Raw genomic sequence first — 15,027 nt, 5'->3', positions numbered from 1 at the left:
AACCTGCATTATATGACTGACAGACAACAACAGTTTGACCGAAAAATGTCAAAATTGAAAATACTGTGGAAACAAAGACACCTACATCTTGGATGCCCTTGAGGTAAGCTGAAACATATCAAAAATTATTTTCAAAGTGAACTATCCCTTTAAATAGCTAAATTGTTGTGCTAAAGGCTATTCAAGGGAAGCACAGAGATTTTACTATATGTTTAATATCATAATTGTATGTAAATTATTAATAGGTTTAACAGAACTAAAGAAAAATAGCAAGCCAATGCAAATTCAAAGTAAATAAGTAAATCTTAGAAAAAAAGAAAAATATAATAATACTTATAAAACAATCAAAATATAATAAATCTAAGACACAAGGCAGTAAAACAACAACCATCAGCATCCAGTTCTAACACACCATAAACCAACAAACACATCAAACACACTCGCTGCTTCCAGACGCTCCTAAGAGCTCCAGGGGGAGGTCAACAGGGGCTCGGATGGAGGGCCAGGCCCGTGGAGAGGCCTGGGGCCTAGACACCAGAGCAGGGCAAGAGACCATTTGGAAGCACGCGTCATAGACAACCAGGGTGGAACACACTTGACAGGAGACCAGACGTTACTAGAGGCATGGGAAGCTCAAGAGAAGACCGCACAGATCAGGTCCATGTCAGCACCACCTACATGGCCTTCTCAGGGTACCTACTGCCCCCCTCCCCCCCCCCCTTTTGGGGGGGGAAATCCAGGGGAGAAACCTCCGGGCTGTAGGCTGTAAACGGGTTCAAGAGAAGCCTCCTGGAGCTTGAAGGGTACGCTCACCGGAGCCTGGCGAGCCAAGTGAGTCCTCCTTCTCCTCCTCTTCCTCCTGCGACGGCGCGCTGTTGGAACTGGTAACTCTGGATCCAGGGGAACAGACTCGTTTCGCTTAACTGGACCTGACTCCATAGATTCAGCCGAACTTGACTCACTTTCCTCACTGGATTCACTTGATTCGGAATTGGACCCACTTGACTCAGGACTTGACTCGGGATTCGGTTCACTTGATTCGGGATTCGGTTCACTTGACTCGCTTAACCCACTTGATGCACTCGACTCGGTACTTGATTCTTTCGAGTCGGCTTGCACGCGCTCAAACTCCAGTTCGGCCGGCGAAACCTCCGCTGTCTCTGGATTAGCAAGTTCAACAGGTCCAGCGCGGAATACTGGCTTGAGGGGTCCAACACAATCAGTGAGTTTGGCAGAAACAGTATACTTGATCCGCTGCACGAACCTCCCCGACGCAGGGACAAGGACAGTTCCTCATCTTCTGCAGGGAGTTCAAAAGCCTCTCTGAATAGGGCGATACACACGTCATAAGAAGGGAACGACATCCGACCTTGTTCCCAGAATGCACCTGCCCACTCCATAGCCTTTCCAGTGAACATTGAGGAAGTGACAGGATGGGATAGCTAAGTGCAGGACTCACACTGGGCTGGAATGAAACAGGTGGAGCGGGAGCTTGGGTTTGATTAGCGGCTGTGCTTGAGCTCTGCAGAGACAACAATGGGCTCTATGCACGGCGGTATTTCCGGTGAAGCATTAGGGATGCTCGATAACTTCCGCCGATCGTAGAGTCCAATGCAATACCGAGAATTTATATTGAATTTTATACTCCATGGTTATACTAAAGAAACGTTAGTCACAAAAACAGATAAAAGTACACCCCTCGTTGTGTTTATGCTTATTTTTAAAATTATATTAAATAAATATAACTATATATAAAATTACATCTAAACGTATGTACGTTTAATTTCAAAGACTGGAGGACAGTAAATTTTGAAGACTCTGCCATAATCCAGTTTTTCTCGGTTTTCCTCGGCTTTAATCTCCACAACCGGAAATGGACGAGCATCCTTGCGTCAAATGCGGAATTTATGCGTGCATATCCCGTTGTATAGAGATGGCTAGTTCCTTCGAGGAGAGAGATGTTAGTCTCGTCAGCTGTAAATGATGAGAGGCTAGCATGGAAGCTTGATCCTGTGGCAGCAAAGTGTTCTGTAACGCACGGACAGAGGCGGTCCATGTGCAGCACTTACTTCAACTTAAACACAAGCATAGATAAACCCAGGCATACAGTTAAACAAGGGGCAATCCAGTAACTCGTGGTGAACATGCTTAGGTCGAGGCAGGCAGCACAGGTTCATAAACCGTCTAGAAGACAGGCAAGGGTCAAGCATCCAGGGAAACACAGAATCCTAAAACAGGAAATAATACTCAGAGATGTACGCTTTCAATGTCACAAGACTTCGCACCAGACACAGAGATCACTTAAATAAGGAACTCAATAACCGGTAATCACAACTGAAACACAACACAATTAAACAAATGAGTCCATGGTGAAAACATAACACAAGAAGAGAGTGCCCTCCAGTGGCTCATGCGGGCACTCCAGCTGGCATACATGACAGACTGCTGGGACTTGGCACAGCACTTACATTGTTTCCTTTAGTTGGTTTAGCAGCTTTTTATTGGTTTGGTATTGGTTGGCTTAGCTCTCCTCATTTATAAGTCGCTTTGGATAAAATCCTCTGCTAAATGACTAAATGTATAATATCAACAGAATGTAAATCACTCTGAATTGTAGGCTTCACAATGCAATATTTCACAATGATTATGACCAAAGAATGAGTGACGTCAGTGGAAATTTAGTAGAGGTGGTGCTCTGGTGGTGAGGAAATGGAGCTACATTCTTAAAAATGAAAGGTTCACTTTGTGAGACATCTGATGAACCCTTTTTGTGTGTAGTGTGTTGCTAGATTCAAGTGAGACAAGTTTTCCCTTTTAACATCTATGGGTTTTTTTTTTTTTTTTTTTTTGCATGGTCATTTGTGAAAACTTGTGGTTTCTTAGTTGCTTCATTCATAGTCAAGTGTGATACCTCCCATGGTGTGTATGCATGTCCATGAGCATATTTGTATCTTTGTGAAATAATGACTAACGTTTGAAAATAATGCTTTCCAGTGTTCACTTATTCCAGGATATACAGAATAGAAATAGGCAGTGTTTGTGGAAGTGTGTGTGGTCCTGGTTTTCCCTATGGGGACATTTTTTGGTCCCCATGAGGAAAGCAACTTACAAATCAAATTAAATGATATTTTTTGAAAATTCTGAAAGTTTTCTGTGATTGTGATTGGTTTAGGGGTAGGGTTAGAATATAGCATAGTTTTTACAAAATCATGTCCATGAAAAGTCCCCATAAAACATGGAACCAAACGTGTGTGTGTGTTTGTGTTGTTCACTTTTTAGTCTTTGTTAGCTTTCAGTTCTCCATATCTTTCAGCTGTGGCAAAGATGGTGTTTAAGAAGTCTCATATGACTGCTTCCAAAAAATGGAACTTTCCACAAAATGGTACAAGTTGACACTTGTATCTTTAACACACAACATAAATGCACAAATCCCATGTTATTTAGAAATAGACAATGTTTTGATATTTTAGAGAACTTATTACTTATTAGCATTAAAAGTACCTTGTTTTAATCTTTACAGTTGACTGGATATATCAAACTCAAATGTCAGTCAATTATTTTGCTTTAAATTTATAAGAAAAATAGGTTTATCATAACTACGAACTAGCTTTTAAACTGAGTTACAGGCTAATGTTTTTGTTGTTTTTTTGTTCAATGTTTATCACTTTTATAATTGTTTGTGGGTTTTTTTTGTTTGTTTGTTTGTTTGTTTTTGCAAATGCAAGAGCAAAGACAAAAACAGCCACACAAACCACTGTTGAAATTTTTTTACTTCCTCTTCAAAGTTTCTCCGAAGGCCACAACTGCCACTACTTTACAAAATAGTATGCGCTAGGGTCTTTTACATGCTATGTGACATATGCTGTAAAAACGAATACTCTTTATCTAATCAAAAAAATTGTGGAAACAGATTAAAAGCAATATTATTAATTAAATTTAACAAATTAGAATTGAGTAATAATCAAATTAATTCCTTAAAAGTTAACTTACAACAACAACAAACAAACAAACAAAAAATGTACATTTAAGTCACCATTATGGTGATCGGTGTTTGTTTTAGGATTGTTTTAAAATTACGGTTTTCTCCCTCAGTAATTCTGCTTGTTAACATCAGGTGTCTTCAATGTTGGCAATAAAGTATAAATAGTTCTTAATTAATCTTTGACGTCTATCTGTTATTCACATATTTTTGTTAAATTTTTGGGTGTAAACTTTACTCATTTTAAATGGTTAACTTTCAAGGAATTAATTTGATTAATTATAACTCAATTCTAATTTGTTAAATTTAATTAATAATATTGCTTGTATTCTGTTGCCACAATTTTATTGATTATATTTTTACAGCGTATTTCGTATTTACAGAAAAATTGAACAAGTAATTTCTATAGCTACTATGCAAACTTTTTCATCAACACTGCCATCACAACACAGCTTCAAAGTTTATACATTATTATTATTTAATTATAATTTTTTTTTTTTCATTTTTGAGAATGTGAATGATGTGATATCTGCAGTTCTGAAATTGTAATTAAAGGAGCATTTCAACCATTTCAACATTAATCTTTATTGAAAGTGGATCATATATGTAGTCGAAATGTAAAATAATTTTTGAATTTGGTGCCCTCTTAACCGAGAAAAGGCATAAAATAACTGAAGGGCGCATTTGTATATAAAACAACAACTCCCACAATGCACCACTTTGCACAGCTCTGCAAACCACACCCACTAATCCAGAACCAGAGCCAAAACATCAGAGAAATCACTCGTTTCAATCAACGTTTCAATCAAGAAATCAACGTTTGCTGCCAGCAGAGTTTGAAATTCGTTTCAGACAACATTTCAAGTTGGCTGTGGCAAGCAGGACGAGGGCGAGGGATGTGAGAGCAGCGTGAGAGGACGGTGCGAGGCCGGTGGCGTGAGTGATGAGACGCACCGACCGGTCTCGCGTTTCTCACCGAGGACCGAAAGCATAAAGGAGGAGCAATGGCGGCAGATCGAGAGAGGAACAGGTTTGATTTTATGTGGTGTTTTGTTTCTGCTGTGTGTGGACATCAGTCGTCAATGAGGGGCTGCTCTGCTGGCTTATATTTTCGTTTTGTATTTGTTCATTTTACTATTAAAATGTTGAAATGTTCGCCGGTTCCCGCCTCCTTCTTCCCACAACAACGAACCCTGTTAACGTTACATTGGCAAACTCATTAGTGATTTACACCCCGTTTGTTTTCCTTTCTATATCAGCTATGGTGAATTACTGCATCATACCTGGATATTCAGACAGGCGAAACTAGGTTAGTTCACATCACGATCACAACACAAACGTCCGTGTGCTCGTCTGATTCAGAGATTTCTTCCAGGTAAAAAAAATGCCATCGTTGAAATTCTCTGCAGCATGCGGCCTCTAGCTGTGTCCGTAGCGCCCAGCGAAAGCACAAGGACTATCAGTCCGCCTCAGCTCGAGCCAGTCCGGGCTCCTCGACCGCGACAGGCAGCCGCCTCCTGCTCCTCCATCAGCCTCAGCTGCTCTTCACTATACTGCGACTCGTAAAGACAGCCACGAACATCGGATTCGAGCAGAATTTCAAAATCCTCTTCTTCAATATCATATTTAGTTTCCGTCATTGTCATTATCTCCACAGCGCTTGTTAGCTTCCAAACAAGATGGCTGATATGTTTTCTGTTTCTGCAAGTGAAGTCCCACCCACTGATATGTAATTAGGGTGAGTGGGTCCCACACCCTGGAATAATGAGGAGCTAAGACTCTACTTTACAATGAAATGTGATTTCCTGCTTATTGTGACGCAAAATGACGATTTTTACATCACAATAAGCAGGAAGTTAAACACTTTAATCGATATCGTTTTATTTTTAAAATAAGTGAATACACTGTAAAAAATATTTTCAAGATTTGTTATCACATTTTTTCTTTTGTCAAATCAACTTAAATAATTTATTTAGTTCAGATAACTTATTAGTTTGAGTTTCTGATGATTAAATCAATCTCCATTATATTAACTCACTTTTTCAATTTCAATCAACTTAAAATTTTAAGGCAACCAGGTTACTTAATATTTTGAATTTAAACCAACAATATAATATTTTTACAGTGTAAACCATGACCATTCAAAAATATGACTGGGTTTCTAAAGATACAAAGCTTAATGCTAATGGGTGAAGTGTCACTTTAAAGAATACACACAGGAAGGACAAGGGGAAATCGCAAGGAAAATAAAATAGAGAGGAAAAAACATAAACAGAAGTTCTTTCTTCCTCTTTGTATTTGTATGAAGGGTTTGACTTTCTGTCAGGGGATTTTTGACTGTTGTATTTCAGTCTTTTTATACATCTTGCTGAAAAAAAATCCGGCATAAACCATAAATTCCATGCTATTCCAGGCTTGTTACAGGTTAGTGCTGGTTTAGTGCTGGTATAGTTCTGTGTTAACTGGGGGAGCAGTATCATGCTGTTCTCAAGAACTGTTCTATTCTTCAGAGCTGGTGAAGCTGGTTTAACAGCATGGTGTTGCAGGGTTGAGCGTGAGTAGGCCAGTCTGTATGCAAACAGTGCTTTGGGGATAAGCGTCATTTTTCCTTGTAGTTTCTCTATAACACATTAATGACCCCAAGGCGTTTACTGACGCTTTTGACGTTGCATCTACATCCGATGCACATGGCACCCTTTAGCATATGAGACGCAGATATATATGGGCCAGAAAGCGCCTCCTAGTGGTCTAACCCTACCCCAGACCTATAAACCTACCCATAACCGAAGCGTGTTATATTGACGCTAAAGGGTGCCATGTGCGTCAGATTTAGACGCATTGTCAAAAGCGTCACTTTATGAGAATGTGTTGGATTAAAACATATGATTGATTGTAATATACTAAATATGTTTCATTTCATTTGCTCCATCTGTTGAAAGTACAACTGATTTTTTTAAATTGTTTAGTTGTTTGACTTCTCAACCAAATGTAACCCCTCCACCCAGGTCCTACTCGCCCCGCTCCGAGCGGGCCTCGAACCCCGGGTCTCTGGCGTGAGAGTCGGGCGCTCTAACGAGGAGGCTAAAAACTGCAGCCTCTTGCGTCTGTCGCTAGAGCGCCTATTGAGATCAGGGGAGTGAGGTTTACTCGCACAGCAACTACTAGCTGGCCTCCGTTACACAAACAATTGAGCACATTTTGAGTCACTATAGTTTATTGAGAGGAGTACCTAACTTAACTCAAACTGATTGAACCATCTCTACCATCTGGCTGAGGTATGTTATGCCAAAAAATCCACTAGATTTCACAGTGTCAATCAACAGCACTTGTCACAACACTACTTCTAACATGGATGTCAGAAACAAATAAATCACCCCTGATGTGAACTGTTTTTGGTGAAATTTTGCAAGCTTAGCATAATTTTTACATATTACACTGTAAGAGCCTTAACTTTACAAAATGATGTTACTTGGCGCTATGAAAAAACGTAAGTATATTTTTTATAATTTTTCAAAAACATGGTCAAACAAACGGTTGATTTGGCATTAGTGGGTGTGGCTTGTGGAGCAGTGCAATTGTGGGTGTTGTAGTCTTTCATACAAATGCACCCTTCAGACTTTTCTCGGTCAAGAGGGCACCAAATTCAAAAATTCTTTTACATTTCAACTACATATATGATCTATTTTCAATAAAGATTAATGTTGAAATGGGTGAAATGCTCCTTTAAAGGATTAGTTCACTTTTGAAAAAACTTTTGCTGATAATTTACTCACCCCCATGTCATCCAAGATGTCCATGTCTTTCTTTCCTCAGTCGAAAAGAAATTTAGGTTTTTGATGAAAACATTCCAGGGTTTTCTCCATATAATGGACTTCAATGGGAACCGGATGGTTCAAGGTCCAAAAGACAGTTAATAACTGTTTTAGATGCAGCTTCAAATGTCTTTAAACGATATCAGACGATGAATAAGGGTCTTATCATGCGAAACGATCGGTTATTTCAAAACTTATTCCAAAAAAGTAACTTTTCTAAGGACAAATGCTAGCCTTGCTCTATTCTGTGAGGCGCGTTTGCAACGTCACGTATTACGTAATTACGTTTAAAAGGTCACGGGCGACGTAGCCGAAAGTACAGAGTCAGTGTTTACAAGTTGAACGCATAGGTTGAACGTGCAAACTAGCTCAAACACCTTTTACAAAAAAAAGGAATTAAAAGGAAAAACAACGATGTCGGACGATTTTGATTCTGTACTTCCGGCTACGTCGCTCGTGACCTTTTGAACGTAATTACGTATTACGTGACGTTGCAAACGCGCCTCAGAGAATATAGCAAGGCTAGCATTTGTCCTTAGAAAAGTTACATTTTTGGAATAAGTTTTGAAATAACCGATCGTTTCGCATAATAAGACCCTTATTCATCTTCTGGTGTCCTTTAAAGACATTTGAAGCTGCACCTGAAGCTCTATCTTTTGGACCTTGAACCATCCGGTTCCCATTGAAGTCCATTATATGGAGAAAAATCCTGGAATGTTTTCATCAAAAACCTAAATTTCTTTTCGACTGAGGAAAGAAAGACATGGACATCTTGGATGACATGGGGGTGAGTAAATTATCAGCAAAAGTTTTTTCAAAAGTGAACTAATCCTTTAAGTAGAATCATCAAATTTCATTCAGTGAAGTACTGTAGCATGTCTTGATCAGAAAGAGGAACAAGAATGTTTCTTGTAATCTTATACATAAGGCAGAAGTGAATTACCCTAAACATGAAATCAAGAGACTTTCTCAGGAAACCAATTACAGTTTATTGGCTTTAGAGCGAGGAAATATATTAGCTAAATAGTGGCTTGCATGTTAATGATAGAGAGGTCACATAAACAGATTTGTGAAAAGCACTGTACAAAAAATGTACAAAAAACAAAAGTTACATAACAATAAAACTCTTTTAAACTTTAGTCATGCCTCTTGGTCTATCTCGAACGAACCCTGAAGTCTTTGGAATGGAATTACAGCTTTCTTGGGCAGTGCCTTCCTGGGATTGCACAGTTTGGCCTTCTTCCATAAGTGCTCTGCGATAAATACCTGATATGCTTTGTCTGAAGCTTTGCCTAATATTTAGTCCCATGCAGAAGTACAGCAGAGGGTTCACGCAGCTGTTGAAATACGCAAAGCCCTTAGCAATGGGCAGACCCACTTTGACTGCATAGCACTTCTTGTCCACCATCTTGACAAGCAGTAGGCAGTGGTAGGGTCCCCAGCATAAGAAAAAGGCACAGACCAGTGCAGCGAGAATCCGCAGAGGCCTTGACTTGCCAGAGAGCCGTGTTCTGCGTATCCCAACGGCGGCTACAACGTAGCAGCACAGGATGACCAGGAAGGGCAACAGGAATCCACATAAGAAGCGAATGCTGTACAAGGCGTTCTTTGCTGTATTGTCGCCCTTTGACGCTTCTTTCACCTGCACAAATAAATCAGATCACTCAGATTTCAGAGAATTGATCAATTAATCCACATTAACTATATGGCACTAAAAGGACGTATTTATTTAAAACCGATTATTCTTTATTTCTGAAAGCTGTGATATATTGGCCGATACACCTAAATCCAAGTTTTTATATCATTTTACAAAAACAGAAGTTCACCATTAAAATCCATGTCCCAAGCACACAATTATAATAATGTTCTCATTATAATTGTATGTAGCCTGACTATGACAGAAGTGATTCCAATCATATTTCAAGCAATTCAAAACCATCATGAGCAAACTGAAGTGTCTCAGTTGAAGGAAATAATCTATTTTTTATCGTCTTTAATATATCGTTAAAAAAATGTAACGATAACATTAAAATAAAGGTATTTCAGCCAATACCGATATGTTGGTGTCACAGTCCTCGTCTGCACCAGTCTGTCTTGTCTTCAGCACTACACTTCCCATGATCCTCTCGTCTGCACACCTGAACTCACTCCCTCATCAGCCTCCCGTTCAGCGTCTTGATCATCTGTTTCACCTGTTTTCACCCCATTATGTCTGATTCATCTGTGTATTTAGTTCCCTCAGTTTTACTCTGTCTTTGTCGGTCGTTGTCAATGGATGTTTGTTGTAAGCCCGTGTGGCGCCTGTGTTCCTGTCTTCCTGCCTGTTTTGTATATATTAAAACCTGATCTTACTCCGGACTCCTCGTTCCTTGCCTGAGCCACACCGTGACAGGTGGCCGATATATCGTGCATAATTAATGCACGATCTATGCATAATTAATTAGTGTTCAGTTGAGAAATAAAGTCATTATAATAAAATAAAATGTGTACATAAAGTCAAACTGGACTTGATGGTCCATGACATGAGTATGAGTAAATGATGACAGAATGTTAATTTTGGGTGAATTATTTCTACATTATTATCTTTACAATATTTGTACCTGTTTTGTCTGCTTAGAAAGTGATTTTTTTTTTTTTTTTTTTTTTTTTTTTTTTTTTGCGGATTAAGAAATGCAGTTTAGATTTATGAATCAGAAACAATTTAGAAATTCTGACAAGCAAAGTAGTCCTGACCTCCAGTGAGCACTTGGTCAAGTTGTTGTCACCAGGGTAGACCTGTCGGTACACAAAATACGGTGAACTGAAGATTCCCGCCACAATCCAAACTCCCACACTGACCACACGAGCTGCACATAACGTCCGTCGTTTTCTAGTAACAACTGGGCACCAGACGCAGAGCGCTCGATCCACACTGATGACAGCCAGAAAGAAAACACTGCAGAACATGTTGGCGTACTTGAAGAAACCATTGAACTTGCAGAGAAAGACCCCAAAAGGCCAGTGGTCATAGAAAAGTTTTTTGAGGAGCGAAGTGACTCGTGTCAGGCAGAAGATCAGGTCAGCTACTGCCAGATTGACCAACCAAACGTTAGTGACGTTGGGCTTCAGACGGACACCAGCCACCCAGATCACCACAGAGTTCCCGGTTATGCCAAAGATAATGGTAATGGTGTAGAGGACAATGGTAATATTATCCATAATGGCATCAATGTCCACTTTAGTTTTCTCAAAGACGTCCGAGTGGGAGACGTGCATGAAAAGAGTTGTATTAAAGGCCATTCTGTGAGAAAAAAATTAAAGTTTAAAATAACATAAAAAAAAACATTTATAGAACATTTTTATAACATTATTAATATTTGATATGCATTCTCATTATGTTGAGAGAAGGCGCTGTTAGAACGTCTTTATGATGTTTTCACTTAATGAAGTTCTTAAAATGTTTAGAAAAAAAATGTGACCTTTTACATAACACTCTAATCACATCAATAAAACTGGACATTTTAACATTTAACAAATCACCATTCCCGCAGTGTTTTACAACATACATTTGTTAGCTAGTAATGCACTTTAAAGGGATAGTTCACTTTGAAATTAATTTTTGATATGTTTTAGCTTACCTCAAGGGCATCCAAGATGTAGCTGTCTTTGTTTCCGCAGTAGTTTCAATTTTGATATTTTTAGGTCAAACGATTCTTGTCTGTCAGTCAAACAATTCAGGTCTATGGTCACCACCTCAAAGAGCATGCACAGAGAAGTCCATGATTTAATGACTCATAAATGTAAGTAGACTTTGATGGCCTAAGACACGAAACGAGCAGTTTATGTGAGAAAACGAACGAGAGATCAGTTCCGGCGCTTTCCAGACCAAAGCGCACACACCCTCAGATCACTACAAGAGGTAAAACGATATAAATACTGTTTGTTTTCTCACACAAACTGCTTGTTTCGTGTCTTAGGCCATTAAAGTGTACTTACATTTATGAGTCATTAAATCATGTTTAATTTGGACTTCTCTGTGCATGCTCTTTGAGGTGGTGACCATAGACCTGCATTATATGACTGACAGACAACGGTTTGACCTAAAAATATCAAAATCGAAACTACTGCGGAAACAAAGACACCTACATCTTGGATGCCCTTGGGGTAAGCTAAAACATACTAAAAATTAATTTCAAAGTGAACTATCCCTTTAAGTTGCTTTAAATAAAAGTGTTTGCAATATCTATAACCTTGCAAACTATTCAATGGTCTACTTCTGCAGTTGGATAAAATACTGGAAAAAAAGTCATGTAATGTGTAAAATAATCAAATAATGTGTAAAGTATTCAAATAATTCTCATGAGTGAATATGGGTACAAGAATATGATCAAATATTTTCTCTTATTTATTTACAAAACATTTTCTTTGTGTATATATGGGATGGTTATAAAAATATATATTTAAATATAGATTAAACTAGCTATAAAAGTTTGATCACATGACAGAGGCCACCCAGCTCTTGCTCAGAGTCTGTTTTAAAATATCTGTCTGGAAAAAAAGAAGGATGTTGAACATCTCTGAACCTTTCACCCTTTAACAAAATACAGAAGTGGAATTGAAATGGAAACAGCTGGATTGATTCTTACATGTCTTAAAAATAAACTTCATGAATCTAATTCAAGCATTCAGTTTGCTCAGTTTGTCCCCCCAGAGAGCATCTCAGTAAACATTTAATAAAACTTGCAATGTTAATGTGTTCCACTATACCTTATCAAACATGCAGAGAAGACGCTTTCGGGTACACATTATCATTTAGTGAGCAATTTATCATAAGTCTGTTCAAAGTGTAATTTCATGAGTTACACCATATAGATAAATATGAGTTGTCTGGCAACTAAGAGGTTTCAGCACATAAAACTGGTGTTATGAGTTGCTCTGCTGAATCATGAGAGGTCACAAAATCTTATTTACATTCAGCACTTACTCAAACTAAATATGTTCCTGAAAAAAACAAATCGTACTTTTTGAAAAATAGCCTGTTCTCTTGTTTCAGAGTTAATTGTGTTTCTCCTTTTATGTTTCAAGACAAAGAACAGTAGAATATATAAATTAATAAAAAAGCTAATAAACCATGTTAAAATCCTCATTAAATAATATATGATTATACAATTCAGAAATGCAATAAAATTAAAAAAAAAAAATGCAATAAAATGATCATACAACCTGAAAATTAAATCATAAAGACTTACAAACAACTTGATTATGAATTGTTGTGGGTGTTCTTACCCGACAGTCTCAATGAAGGCTTGCTCAATGAATCAGTCTTTGTCGAAACACCACCGCATGGTAATTTGTGAATGTGTTGCAGGAAGTGAATATAAGTGTTTTGATGTTATGTTCAGTGTGCGGGCAAATAAATAAGAGAAGAGGTCATTGACATCACTTCCAGCTGCTTTCCATCTCTCTGAAACCTTTTCTCCCCTTTTTTGTCTGCATGAGATTAGTGGGAAGAGGGTGGAGACATTCACACGAACAAACACAGAAGCCTGAATATATGTGTGTGTTTACTCAATTTGGCCTCAGGGAGAGTTAAAACATATGGTGGTGTGTATGTAATTACTTTAATGTCTATAAAGTACATATTGATAGATACAATTTAACATCAAAACATCACAAAACCAGTACTATGCCACTATAACAACAACAACAGCTATTGTAGGTGTATAATGTTTTACATATGCAATTAACAGTGTCTGTTCAAGATCTTGTGGTTTCCCAAGCATACACCAATGTTTTTTGCATGTGAATAATCATGGTTTCTCTTAGTCATTGTTGCTTGTTTTATTGTCTTGCATCCTGATATGAATTCCCATTAATTTTGTAACCACAAAAGGAAAATGGGTTGAATGCTGTTTCTGTTTAATACATATGACTATTAGCATACCACACTAAAATTAACTTGATTATTGTGGCATTAAAACCACTATCAGTTAATTAAAAATATATATATATTGTTGTTGTTGTTGCTGCTGTCATCATTCATCATTATCATGCAACACTCTCAGAAAAAAAGGTCCAAAAGGTATGCTTTTGTACCTAAAGGGTGCATATCAGTACCTTAATGGTACATATTAGCACCTAAAATGTACACATTAGCACCTAAATTGTACATATTATCCAATAAATGTGCAAATTAGCACCTAAATATCCATATTAGCACCTAGAATGTACATATTAGCACCCAAGTGTATATTAGCACCTATTAGAACCTAAAATGTAGCCTACTTAGCACAAAAGTTTACCTTTTGTTCCTTTTTTCTGAGAGTGTGTTGTTTCAAATGCGTTTCTTTGTTCTGCTGAAAACAAAAGAAGATATTTTGAAGAATGTTGTTAACTTCTGGTCCCCATTGACGAAATACTGTGGATGTTAGTGGTGACCACTGACAACTGTTTGGATCCCAACATTCTTCAAATTAATATCTATTAATATTTCTCAACAGGACAAAGAAACTCATACAGATTTAGAACAACTTGAGGGTGAGAAAATGATGACAGAATTTTCATTTTTGTATGACCTATCTCTTTAAGTGACTGTTTTTAGGTGAAAGTGGTTTCCTCTTCAGGGAAACTAGACGTGAGAAATTGGTATTGCCCTACAATATCTGGAGACATAGATATCCATAATAAAGGCTAGACGTCTTACGGTGGAGTCTCTATACCCATCACCGGCGGCCATCTTGTCACAGGAAAGCTTTCTGGCAGGCTCTGTGGTTCCTGATGTGATATAAGTGATCAGCACGAACACAAATACTCTTATCTCACTGAAATCTTGACGGATTTAAAAACGGTTTGGTTTGTTACAAACGTTATAAGCGTGGCTATACTTCTGGATGATAATTTATTTATACACTTTTAATTCATAAGTATGGAGTGTCTCTGACGTTTATAACAAACCAAACCATTTGAAAATCGGTAGAAAATTGAGCAAGTTATGTTTTTTTAAAAAGTACACGAACCATTAAAACACATTGTTACGAGTGTGCGAGCTGCCTGTGACAAGATGGCCGCCAGTTGCGTACGTCCACCTCCATTGGCCAGCAGCGTGGATGAGACTTCTAGCCTCTATTATGGATCTATGTCTGGAGAGGCATCAATATCTTAATGTTGAACTGTGCTGCCACTTACTGCTGAGAGATAGTATTACAGAAGACAACTCTGAAACTCATTTTTTTGACCTATCATAATAATGTGGGCGAT

General features: G+C 38.1%; 1 protein-coding gene across 2 annotated transcripts; it reads right to left on the bottom strand.

The window, feature by feature from the left end:
* Positions 1 to 8,756: 8,756 nt before the first annotated feature.
* On the bottom strand, positions 8,757 to 13,249 carry LOC120483367 (formyl peptide receptor 2). Of its 2 annotated transcripts, none has more exons than XM_089122968.1 (3): positions 13,020 to 13,249; positions 10,525 to 11,071; positions 8,757 to 9,433 (listed from the first exon to the last, which is right to left on the bottom strand). In XM_089122968.1, the coding sequence occupies exons 2-3, from the start codon at positions 11,068 to 11,070 to the stop codon at positions 8,921 to 8,923; spliced, it is 1,059 nt and encodes a 352-aa protein (XP_088979094.1). In that variant the 5' UTR covers position 11,071; positions 13,020 to 13,249; the 3' UTR covers positions 8,757 to 8,920. The 2 variants fall into 2 exon arrangements, with proteins under 2 accessions (XP_088979094.1, XP_039534269.1); XM_039678335.2 differs by having other exon boundaries at positions 13,057 to 13,249.
* Positions 13,250 to 15,027: the final 1,778 nt, after the last annotated feature.

The sequence above is a fragment of the Pimephales promelas genome, chromosome 18 (genome assembly GCF_988280905.1).
Source record: "Pimephales promelas chromosome 18, fPimPro1.hap1.1, whole genome shotgun sequence".
Classification (NCBI taxonomy): domain Eukaryota; kingdom Metazoa; phylum Chordata; class Actinopteri; order Cypriniformes; family Leuciscidae; genus Pimephales; species Pimephales promelas.
This window is presented reverse-complemented; position numbering and strand designations above follow the sequence as displayed.

Bases quoted from the DNA above. Each gene is read 5' to 3' on its own strand.
- LOC120483367 (XM_089122968.1), bottom strand. From the start codon at position 11,070: ATGGCCTTTAATACAACTCTTTTCATGCACGTCTCCCACTCGGACGTC. The intron at 9,434-10,524 runs GTCAGGACTACT...TTATTTGTGCAG, and splicing joins TGACCAAGTGCTCACTGGAG to GTGAAAGAAGCGTCAAAGGG.